The sequence below is a fragment of the Ylistrum balloti genome, unplaced genomic scaffold (assembly GCF_031769215.1).
Source record: "Ylistrum balloti isolate Yb309-2 unplaced genomic scaffold, AGI_CSIRO_Ybal_v1 Utg371194, whole genome shotgun sequence".
Taxonomy (NCBI): domain Eukaryota; kingdom Metazoa; phylum Mollusca; class Bivalvia; order Pectinida; family Pectinidae; genus Ylistrum; species Ylistrum balloti.
Window position 1 is genome coordinate 196614 of NW_026782650.1, and position 12196 is coordinate 208809.

The 12196-nt window shown below is 34.0% G+C and overlaps 2 protein-coding genes across 2 annotated transcripts; both read left to right on the plus strand.

Moving 5' to 3' along the window:
• The first annotated feature begins 75 nt into the window (after window positions 1-75).
• LOC132561316 (uncharacterized) lies at window positions 76-4820 on the plus strand. The gene is made up of 3 exons (XM_060226040.1): window positions 76-169; window positions 2154-2327; window positions 3314-4820. Exons 1-3 carry the CDS (start codon window positions 104-106, stop codon window positions 3326-3328), a joined length of 255 nt encoding a protein of 84 aa, XP_060082023.1. The 5' UTR covers window positions 76-103; the 3' UTR covers window positions 3329-4820.
• A 1381-nt stretch (window positions 4821-6201) lies between these two features.
• On the plus strand, window positions 6202-10740 carry LOC132561314 (NADH dehydrogenase [ubiquinone] 1 alpha subcomplex assembly factor 3-like). The gene is made up of 5 exons (XM_060226038.1): window positions 6202-6283; window positions 7330-7513; window positions 9063-9129; window positions 9614-9714; window positions 10111-10740. The coding sequence occupies exons 1-5, from the start codon at window positions 6225-6227 to the stop codon at window positions 10219-10221; spliced, it is 522 nt and encodes a 173-aa protein (XP_060082021.1). The 5' UTR covers window positions 6202-6224; the 3' UTR covers window positions 10222-10740.
• Window positions 10741-12196: the final 1456 nt, after the last annotated feature.

Below are 12196 nucleotides of genomic sequence, written 5' to 3' on the forward strand. Positions count from 1 at the left end.
TATTATTCTAAGATATTCTCATTTGAATTTGACGTGCCCTAATTACCATAGTTTGAGTCGCTTACATCACGTACAATTACCAATCTGTCAAAATTTCTCAAGAATGGGCATATGTTTTCCTTGTTTCGACGGAGGTTCTGATTCCTCATACGATGATAATCAAACGCGTGTAAGTTCGCATATTCCTAAATTTGTTTTTGGTTTTATGGTGTTATTTTTTAAATATTTCCGCGGACACTGTTAATACGGTCTCTGTTGTCCTCCATGTACTTTCTGTTTGACCAATTAACTGAGTGTTATGAGGTAGCGATTTGGCATACAATTTTAAGTTTAGCCCGACCATTTCTATGCATGTTTTTCTTTTTGTTTAAAATACGAAGAAGCTTTGACCACAGGTTCATGATGGATGTCGTGCCATGATCTGATGATCTGAGTTTCCCATTTTTGTACACAGTATTAATGTCAGGGAAATCTCTGTGAATAGAAATAGCTCTCAGGTATTGCCATAGCAACATATATATAGAAAGACAGTAAGTACCCTTGCATAACTTATCTAGCGTCCCCAGCCCAGAACAAGGCTCTCCCCTTTATCTCCACCCAGATACAAAAGAAATGTATACCACTTTCCACATATAAATTTGTAACACAAACAGAAGACATTAGTTAGTCCAATGTCTTTGCTAGGTTTTGAACCTAGAACCTCTGACTCATCATTCTTACACTCTACTGATTGAACTGAATTTTTTTTTTTTTTTTTAACCTGACTAGTATGTTGTGGCAAGTGTTTTATCAGTATTATATATATATGTAAATGAAGATTCTGTACATGTACAATGTAGCATGGCTCTTCATGAAGTCACATTACACTGACAACCTGGTAACAGATCCTTACCATCACTAAACCTGGGTGTTAATCAGGGGGTTAGTTATGTATACACTTCATAAAGTCATGTTACACTGACAAGAGGTTAACCAGTCCTAACCATCACTAAACCTGGGTATTAATCAGGGGGTTAGTTATGTATACACTTCATAAAGTCACATTACACTGACAAGAGGGTAACCAGTCCTTACCGTCAATAAAACTGAGTGTCAATCAGGGGGTTAGTTATGTATACACGTCATAAAGTCACATTACACTGACAACAGGGTAACTTGTCCTTACCATCACTAAATCTGGATGTCAATCAGGGGGTTAGTTATGTATGTACATATAGCATGGCACTTCATGAAGTCACATTACACTGACAACCTGGTAAACAGTCCTTACCATCACTAAAACTGAGTGTCAGTTAGGGAGTCAGTACATGTATATAGCAACATGCACAGAAATTATAAACTTTATTGAAATTTATTTTTTTGTTTTAGGAGACAGAAGCTTTAAAATATAAGTATCAATTGTTTTAATTAATTGCCAAATGACTACAATCTAACTTTATAAAAACTTGGCCCTAGTTGCTCAAAGTTGGAAAGAGTTAATCAGTGAGTAGTGAAAAGTTTAATTTGTTGTCATGGAAGAAAACAAGGACTCGAAGGAAAACTTGCAATCCAAACCTATCACTCTGACCTCTCTCATGAAAGCTTCCTCTGTAACATGATAATAACTGTTCAAAATTCAGGTTAATTAACATTTGAAAACTTTCAATGACCACTGTTAATCCTAGCAAAGTTTTGAGCAACTAGAGCCTGATGGGACGTCAATTTTAAACTTAATTTAAGATATTGATTCTTCATAAGTGAGATTCATTGTGTAACGGGCACCTGCTGTCTTTAGGTTTGAATATCAAGAATTTTCAAGGTCTTCAGAATTCAGGTTAATTAACATTTGAAAATTTTCAATGACCACTGTTAATCCTAGCCAAGTTTTGAGCAACTAGGGCCTGATGGGACGTCAATTTTAAACTTAATTTAAGATATTGATTCTTCATAAGTGAGATTCATTGTGTAACAGTCACCTGCTGTCTTTAGTGGTGCTGTTGTTCTGCTGTTTCATACTCTTTTCTTATTGGTCAGTAAATGGTCAGTTTACTTAAGGATTGTTTCTCATTTAATGATTGCAAATTAACAGTTACAAACTTAGATAATGTTATATTTTGATAGATGTAATTTATAATTTTATTATTTTAATTTGTGCTGATATGATTGATATGAAGGAAGCAAGACGTGAGAATATGGCAGCAGCAGCCATGAAGAGACAAGAGAATGCAGCCAACCGAGGAATCAAGGACCCAGCCTCAGTCAAACGCAAACAAGAAGCCCAAAAAAAGCTTGAAGAAGAGGAAAATAAACGAGCCAGAATGGGAGGGGGAGGAGGAGGAGACCTTAAAGTTTGTTTTCTAAAGTTTTTTAAGATCATTTCATTTTATTGAGGAGTTTATGGTGAAATGATTGTGTTTGTAAATTATGTGTTTAGATTCAAATTAGAAAAGAAGGCAAATATTAGTTTACATTGCCATATAGTGTGTATATATATCTATAAACATGACAATGTTATAATGTTGTTAAAGAGCATAAGATAAGGAATAAATTTTGTCCTCTGATTATCCTGTTGGTGAATCTATTAAGAAAGATGAAATAGACTTTCTGATCCATTCCTTAAAACTTAAGCGAAAAGGCCTTTTAGAATCTCTCAAGACACCAGCTGGAGCATTCTCACAGGAAAGACAGGCTCAAAGCATTCTCACAAGAACGATATGCACAGAATAATCTCACAAAACATTGGCTGGGAGCAGTATCACAAGAAAGATCTGCAGAGCATTCTTACAAGAAAGATGAGTACAGAGCATTCTCACAACAAAAATTGCTCAGAGCATTCTCAAAAGAAACGTTTGGTCCATGCCTTCTCACAATGGCTCAGAGCATTCTCAAAAGAAAACATTGGCTCAGACCATTCTCACAAGAAACATCACCTCAGACCATTCTCACAAGAAACATCACCTCAGACCATTCTCACAAGAAACATCACCTCAGACCATTCTCACAAGAAACATCACCTCAGACCATTCTCACAAGAAACATCACCTCAGACCATTCTCACAAGAAACATCACCTCAGACCATTCTCACAAGAAACATCACCTCAGACCATTCTCACAAGAAACATCACCTCAGACCATTCTCACAAGAAACATCACCTCAGACCATTCTCACAAGAAACATCACCTCAGACCATTCTCACAAGAAAGGTTTGCTTAGATTTGTTGTATCTCAGAACAGGTAGCACTGTAATAAAATGTGTCTCTTGATCCATCTTGTCTCATGTTTTTAAGCTGGTCCATACATATAAGAGTGCATGTTTTTTTTTATCTTTTCAGTGGAATGTTGACTGAAGGAGCAGAATGAACAACTTGTATCTATGATTACTGAATTTCCTGGCCTAACATGCATTTATAGAAATACTATTTATTTATTGTGGACTGCTATTTGAATGACATATATTTTCTGATTTATTGTCTTAACCTGGAATTGATCTGTGTCACCAGTTTTATTGAGGTGATCATGTATCATGTGTAGTCGATATATTCTAATTATTTCCCAGATTTCTACATAAAAGTGCCTATGTGACCAATATCTGTTGTTCTGTGTACAAGTATATCATCTCCAGTGTGAATGATGTAACTGCCTGTTATTAAGTGTATACATGCCTTGCACTTTCCTAAAGCCAAACATTTTAGGAAGGACATGAAAAAAGCATGGGGTCTGCAATATGTGAAAAAATTATGAGATGAAGTTGTCTTGAAAACCAAGACTTTTGTATTTTTTCTAAAACTTGCAATGAGATTTGGATTTTTGCTCACTAATATAAGGAAATATAAACAGTGTAAATGAAAAAATTTGCCTGAAATCCTCTGTATATGATGTATGTGGTTGGTAGTATGATATAATCTGTCTGATATTAAGGAGTGTCTCTGTATATTATGATTGTTGTCTTTCATCTTTATGTATAATTTTTTTTTAAGTTGATGCCATACAGGATGTAAACAAATAGAGGTTTTAGGATTAAGTGATTATTTACATCATAATTGAATAATTATTTAGCTAGTGTTATGATACCATCTAACTGATCAACCTGCTGCAGACTGAAGATTTTGTAAGAAAATGCTGTTGACATGTTATCAGGCACTTGTACATGTAAATGTATTGACATCACATGAGTGGTAACATACTGATTATTCCATTGGTTGTATGTTTATTCATTATAAAAAAAACATATGATGCTTTAATCATTGCTTAATTTCTTTGATCATTGTTTTATTTTCTATGAAGAAACAAAAATAACAAACGTTTAGAAAGAACCTTAGAATTTTTTTAAACACTTTTTTATACTCGTAGATAGATACATTGGTTCAAAATTTATTTATTTTTTTTTTCTTTTTAAAGTGAATTCATTAAACCACTTAGATTTATGAGCTACTTTATCAACGGATATGTTTTAGAAAATGTACATACATTTGATAAGTGTTTGTATTAAAACTGTAGATATTAATTTAAATTCCTTGCACCTCACCACAAAACTGTTTATGTCAAATCTGTATCAGTGTGAAGGGTGTGTGTGTTAACAAACAAGGAATCTCTGGGATGTACAGGATATTGGCTATATCTGTTATGTCTTTGTGTCCAAGTGATACATGTTGAATTGTAACAGAAATAAGAGTTTATACATCTATATTATAAAGTTGTCATGTGTTGCTTTGTTCACTTAATTAACTACAAATGTAGGCACTTCTGTGAACCAGTATCTTATTTTACTAGCAAACTAAAGTACTGTTATAGTAGTGTAAATGGATACAGTTTTGAAGCAATTAAAACAATCCAAACCGGTTCTGAAATTTGTTAATTTTTTTATATATATATTCTCTTGAGGATCATCTAAATATCATTTAAGACAAGTTTAAGATAAATTTCAACAGTGGAACTTGAGAAGAAAATAACGATGATTGCACAATCATGTTACAAAAATGTTTTATTGAAACGTTGTCCAGAGGAAATATTTAAAATGTGTTTTAGCTCACATAGATGGAAGGACCATGTAGGCTTATGCCATAGTGTAGCATCCATCGTCTGTCTGGCATCATTTTCCCCCATTTTAATAGGCTCTTCTCAAAGCAAAAAGCCAAAAATCAAAATATATGACTCAAAGGTTTCCATGGATTAAGCCCAACAAAGTTTGCGAAAATAAATCACCTTGACCTACATTCCTGGTCACAATGATAAAATGTGTTGAAATCTTTAAATAACTGTTTCTGATTAACCGAAAGACCTACTGCAAGATCATCATAATTTTTGTGAGGAAATAATTTTCGTTGACTCGTGAGTACTCCCCATTTACAAATTGGTATGTCCACGAACTGTTAAAACTAGTATAAGAAGCTTATTGAGCTCTTTTTATCCACGAAACTTAGAAGACTCCACAAAATAGTGATTAAAAAGTAACTTTGAACCCGACGAAAATATATGAAAACATATAAAATAGGTGGCGGGGTACATGTGCATTTGCATGAAAGTACCAGATGACGTGTATATAACAAACGTACAGGACAGATATATATATAGATATATATACTTTTTTAAAACAACGGAACCAACACGGACAGCTTGTCACCGGCAACTTGTATAATAAGCATGATGATTTCAACTTTCCAATTGTGAAATTTCCATTTCTGGATTCCAATATTCCTTCATCTCTAGCCACGCATTTGATTTGATATTCAAGTGTCTGTCCTCATTGTCACGATTTTCGTGCAAGAAGTCGTCAACTGAAGACAAACTCGTAACACGGCTATCAAAAGAAGCAGTTATCTCACTGAGAAATATGCTATTTCTTTATTCGATATGAAGCTGTTCGTGTTTGATGCTCGTTAGTTTGCCTATTGACTCCGTTTTGTATACCTTGTTCTCATTTGAGAACGTAACATTAATTAATTGGGTTGACCAATATTTGTCTTATTCTTATGTACTTTTTCAAGAGTCTCTGTATCAGTCTTTTTTTGTCCGCAACTAAAGTGACACCACACCTTTACATATCCAATCGGGAAATCCCATTCTGGTTGCCTAGATGAAAAGGTGAGTGGCATTTTACATAATATCAAATTCTCGGTAGCGGCAATAATTTTTACCATTCGGATATTATTAGCGTTGCTTGGGTCTAATTTTATAATTTCTAAGGGAGATCACTCTCCACTTTTGTTATGAAACCGGCAGGTTGAGGTTGAGGAGAACATCAACATGACTCTAACAAGTCGTGCTCTATGGCACTTCAGTCGGAGACTGATGCCTTGTAGCAGGTATGTTTTTCTATTAGTCTTAATATAATTAACATCATGATTTATTTCAAAATCATTCACTTCATTTAATCGGAGCACAGGTACTGGTGACTCAATTTCAATAGCACTTATAAATAACGAACCACGCAATAGCTTTATGTGTGATCGGAGACGCTCAGTCCGCCTAGTACTGTAATTTTGCACTGTACATAAGGCTGCGCTTTCTCAGAAAGGTGATGTAACATTACAAACAGGTACCCATGTGTTGACAGAATGATGGGGATCAATGCAAATTTTACTCTGCGGTAACCGAGTCAGAGGTCATTATTTCAATGCCTCTGCTAGGATTCGAACCCGGGACCTGGATTTCTAGTCTGACGCTTAACCGAGCGAGCTAATGAGAATTTCTCTCTGACCTAGTGGTATATTGCTGCTAGTATTTTACCAGGGTTATATACTCCCCCTCCATGAAAGACGAGTTTTCAGGGGGTACAGCAATGCTTGTGAAAGTATTGCTAAGTATTATTCCCGAATCCCTACATGGTTGCCAATGTAACAGAGGTTATTATTTATTTCAATGCCTCTAGATCTGCTAGGATTCAAACCTGGGTACCCTGGCTTACTAGCGTGACACTCAACCGATCAAGCTAAAGAGAAGTTCTTGCTAGTCAAGTGGTGTACATGTCTTGCAGCTAGTATTTTACCAGGGTTATACAGATATACATGTATATGTATAGGAATGGTTTGGAGCAAGTGACCAAGTAGCGCAGTTCAGAAAGTTGTATTGTCTGGTGTTGGGACATTGCATCTCAGTTTCATTTCAAGTGTCTGCCGAAAGAAGCATGTTTCTTGATTTTTTAAAATCTTTCATGTTGGAAAAATGAAGGGAAAGAAAAGGATGCTTATATATAATATCTCAAAGATGAAAATGCTAAAAACCGAAAACAAAAAATATCAGGATGAATCTTTATTTTACTATGTTTTCAAGTTCAACAATCAAAATAAGACATGAAGATCTGTTACAAAAATGGCCATTATTTTTATACAAAACTATTTCTCATTTGTAGTGCCACAGTGAGAGGTATGTGTGACCGTTCAGATTTTGCCTCAACAAAAATGAAGTCTATGTTTGCTATGGCTGAGGAAAAGATCATCATTTCCAGTTTCAGCAACCTTGGATTTAAGATCAGCCCAGGTATCCAAGTGGTTGGACCTATCACAGTTTTTCCTAACACTGTGCTCCACTGGAATGTAAGATCATTCTTAAATCTTAACAAATCAAGATGCTCTAGGTTATAGGCATGTCACTTTTCAGATGTTTTATCATTACACCAGTACCAGGGGCCCCTTGTAAAAGAGTATTTTTTCATGTGATTATTTCATTATGTTATGTAATATGATTACAGTATTTTACTGTAATCAAAGTCTCATGAAAACCTTCAGCTGATTCTTGGGTAGTATTGCAGAGTTATGCCTCTTTTACATGTATGACGTTGGAAGGGATATTATATTAAATTGTGAACATTTTGACTTTCCTCATGAATAATATGTCCTAAGTGCATTAGTTTCAGACCCCTTATTAATTGTATCTTGGTCATAATGCTACATCAATGATTTGCAACTGAATTTATACATAAAAGTATTGAAATATGTTCATACTATAAAACATTTTCATTTAAGTGATCAAGGAATCTTGAGTATTTTTCTGAAAGATATCCACAAATACCATCTCAGATTTGCTAATCTGAAATGGCCGACCTGTGTATTGGAAACATGTCAACACTTTTGTTTCTGGTGACATCACTGAATCAAAGAGACACTTAAAAGCTTGAGTAAGCCAGATAGTGGCCAAGAAGTGCTTAGATTTTATATAAAATCTTCATTTAGAATGGGAATGATATTTCAATGGGGAAAAATCAAAATTAAAAGTATGTCAAGAAAATGGTGAATTTTTGTGTCTATGTTTGCCCCTTTTCTAAAGGACAAGATTGAAGGGTTTATTTTTTTTCTCTCTCTCTCTAATGAGCCACATTTCTGACTGAACTTTTTTTTTCATACCTTAGGTTTTATTGTTTTATCTTTTTTTCTCTCTAATGAGCCACATTTCTGACTGAACTTTTTTTTTCATACCGTAAACTTTTCAAAAAATGTAATATTTCACATGCTGGTCTACAACTCACTTGGTAATTAAAATCAGAATGCAGTCATCATTTTAGAATCATGATTTTTTTTCAATATAAGATGTGCATGTTTGGACTTTCGTAGTAAAGATAAATGCAAGGAGGCGTGGCCTATTATTCATAGTTGATTTTTTCACTTGTTATAGACAACAAAATACTGGCATCAGATTGAATAGATTGGCTATCTAATGATATCTGGGAGGATGTTTGACATGTAAAAATGTGTATTAATTAAAAGTACCCAAATTTGCCAATGAAACAAATACTCCTGAAGTATTATGATGATTGGATTTAATTACAGTTTTTATCTCTTTTTGGGAAGTGTCACATGATACATTAACCATAATTTCCGGAGTTCTAGGTTAGGAGATCAATAGTTAATGTTATATACTTCAACAATATGACCAATCAAAATCTGTAACAGACTGTAACAAATGTCTAGACGATATGTATATATATATCTTTGCAAGTGCATCATATCGACTATCTGTTATTTATAAAGTTTTATACAATTTTTGTAAATTTTCAATCTTTATACCTGTAAACAGGTAAAAATGTATTGTACATAAACCATAGATGTGTATAACATGTATACATTTTTGCATAAACTCTTTCCACAGGTGAAGTCAGCCAAACACATAGATAAACACAGTCTTTCACTATTTTATATGCTGGAACCTAAACTGGGTAAGATTTTCAGGAACAATTCATTATCATAGAAAGTAGGTACCAGGTAATTAAGATTTCACATAATACATGGTCAATGATATAAGTGATATATACCATGTAGTTTGTTCAGGCTCCATAGACATCTTGGTACAAACATATAACACTAGCATGGTAAGCAGTTTTCCAACACGCCTATGCAAAGATTACCATAGGGAAGGATACAGCAGCGTTGACAAATACTCACCTCCCTTCTGTTCAAGTTTCAGAAGAATTTTCTGGTACCTGTACACATTGTCTTCTACTAATTTTGATAGTTCTTGGACATATAAATTCATTAAGAAGACCTGTAAAATCATCGAAAATAAAAGCCTCACGAAAATGAGAGATTTTACAGTATGGTGAAGTTGAAATATCGGCATTGATATAAATAGATTTGGAATTCATTTCATTTCATTTATACCTTTTTGACTGATGCATACCTTCTCACCTTTTATAATTTCAGACATGTTAGTAATTGGAAAGGGTATGGCAACGGACAAGGTAAACCCTGATATCCAGATTTATATGAAAAAAAAGGGCATCAATGTAGAAATTTTACCAACAGTAAGTACTGGTCAGGGAAAGAATGATCTGTCTCATGGTTCTCTCTCTTACTTTCCACTAATTTCAAAAATTTTAATTCCTCATCAGATATTCAAAAATCGAAAGAAATCAAGGTGCTATTCTCTTGTGTGTCTTTTGTACAATCATTTAATAGTATTGCAGCATGTCCGTATCAATTTACTGGTAATATTTAAGAAAAAAGAACAAAGATGAAATTTCAATTTATATAAACATGTGACAAAAATGAAGACCTCAAAATGATGGATGCTATGATCTCTCTGGGTATTCTTCTTAATTTGTGTCAGTGTTTGTTAAAATAAATGATATTAATACAGTATTTCATCAGTCTATCACATGTTATGTGATATTTACACCTTAATTTATTGTTTGTTTCAGGAGGAGGCCTGTGGTCTCTTTAACATGTTAAGTGCAGAAGATAGACATGTCGCAGCAGCACTCATCCCTCCTGAAAAGATTCCTTTTGATAGTGACAAGGTTTCTTTGTGATAGATCAGGAAAAAGTAAATCTGGTCAACAGCGTTGAAATTTGTGCATGGTGTATGTGTGTGACGATTATGTAGTTTCAGTATATTAAAGTGACATTGTGGTAGCAGACCAGTGTGAACTCGTTAGAAGAAACTGATGTGGAGAATGACTGGAACAAGATCTAACAATGAATATGATTGCAAGTGTGATGTGAAACATTTTTATGTTAGTTTTCATTTCATTTTTACCAGTGAAGTTTAGAAATTTATCAATTTATGAAAGCTTTTCATGTCATGATAAAACTTTCATACTATTGACCAACCATATTGGTGCTTTCTAGTCTCTTCATTGAAATTTTCAGATTTTCCTGTTTTTATGCAAATGAAGTGAAGTGTAAGTCAAAGAAATTTCCATCAAATAATTCCTGTGTACATTTCTTGTTTTCTCCAATTTAGTATATAATAATGGTTTTGAATATGATTTGCACTAGATAACAGCATAAAATGGTTGAATAAATGGAAAGCAGCCTATTGAAAATGGTCATGTTGTCCATCATAATTTCACTGACATAAAAAAACATCCTATTATTTCCCGGACTCTTAGAACACTGCTTAATTTTATGTTTAGATTGGATTTATTACTCTTTTTCCTTTTTTTACCCAATTGTTTTAAAAAGAAAATTTTATAGTTTCCCATTAAATATCATATATATTTCTCTGGTGTGACAAAAAATGTCTATATTTTCCATGCATGCTTTGCACTCCTGAAAAATATGTATATTCTGTCATTAATTCAATAGGAAACCATTAAATACCCTGTATGTTTTATGTATTTACGTGTAAAAGCCAGTATTCTGAATGATGAACATGAAATGATGTGTTTTTCTTTTCCTAATTTCTTGCAATTAGATGTTTTTGTTTTTGTAAACATTTCAATGGTGCATTCAAGTTTGTCAAAGCTTACAGCTCTCTTGGGCCCCATAATAATGGAGAAGGAAGGAGAGGGGGGAAGAGAAGGAAAGAGGGGTAGAGCAATAGTTTCCTCTCAGTCCATCCGTCCTGCATCTGTGAAAGATTGTCAATACTGTTGCAGTTTCATTCCTTGAGGGGTTCTGATCAAATTCATTGAGCATCAAAACATCTTGGACAAGTTCAAGTATCAGGACTTTTGGTTCAAGGTCACTATTACATGTACTATTTTTAGAAAATCCTTGTCAGCACTCTAGCTTCTCTGTTCCCTGAGGGATTCTTATGACACCCACACACTTATAAAGCACCAAATGATCTCAGACGAGCTGGAGTTTCAGGGTTGATAGGGCAAGGTCACTGTTACCTTTTTTAAGAAAATTAATACATATGAATCATTACAGCGCAGCTTGCAAGAGTCAGTATGGAGCATGTATTTTTCTAAACAATACTTGTTTCTTTTGTCTGCCCATTCTTACAGGATTCTTAGGTAACGCAGGACTTCTCAGGAACACCTGAATTAGTTACGATCCTTGGAGTTGGGAAGAATCCTTTTAAGTAGAAGATGAAGCAGAATAGTTAGCTATATTAACTATATCATGGTGCCCATGTCAAGGGACTGAAGGGGCGGGGGAAAAAAGGAGTCAAGTTGACTGACATTTTAAAATCTTTCAAAGTGGTAGAATCAAATAGCTCATGATGGACGGATGTTCAGTTTCTTTACCCTGAGGAGGGTGTTAACTTTACTTTAATTCATCTAAACAAGTGTCATTTTTGAACATGACATTTAAACTTCCATCCAAAATAATTCAAACTGGCTTAGAATTAAAAACATGGAATGAATCAATATTTTATTTTAATGCATATATTGCATTTAAATTACATGTAAATGTATAATATAATTGGTAATTCTTAATTTCCTGCTTTAAAACAAAACAAGTTACAGCATTTATAGAACTCATGTGACTGTGAAGGTCCTTTGGCCTCTGGTTATTATATGCTACAGTGTTTTTTAGTTTGAAGATATTTGA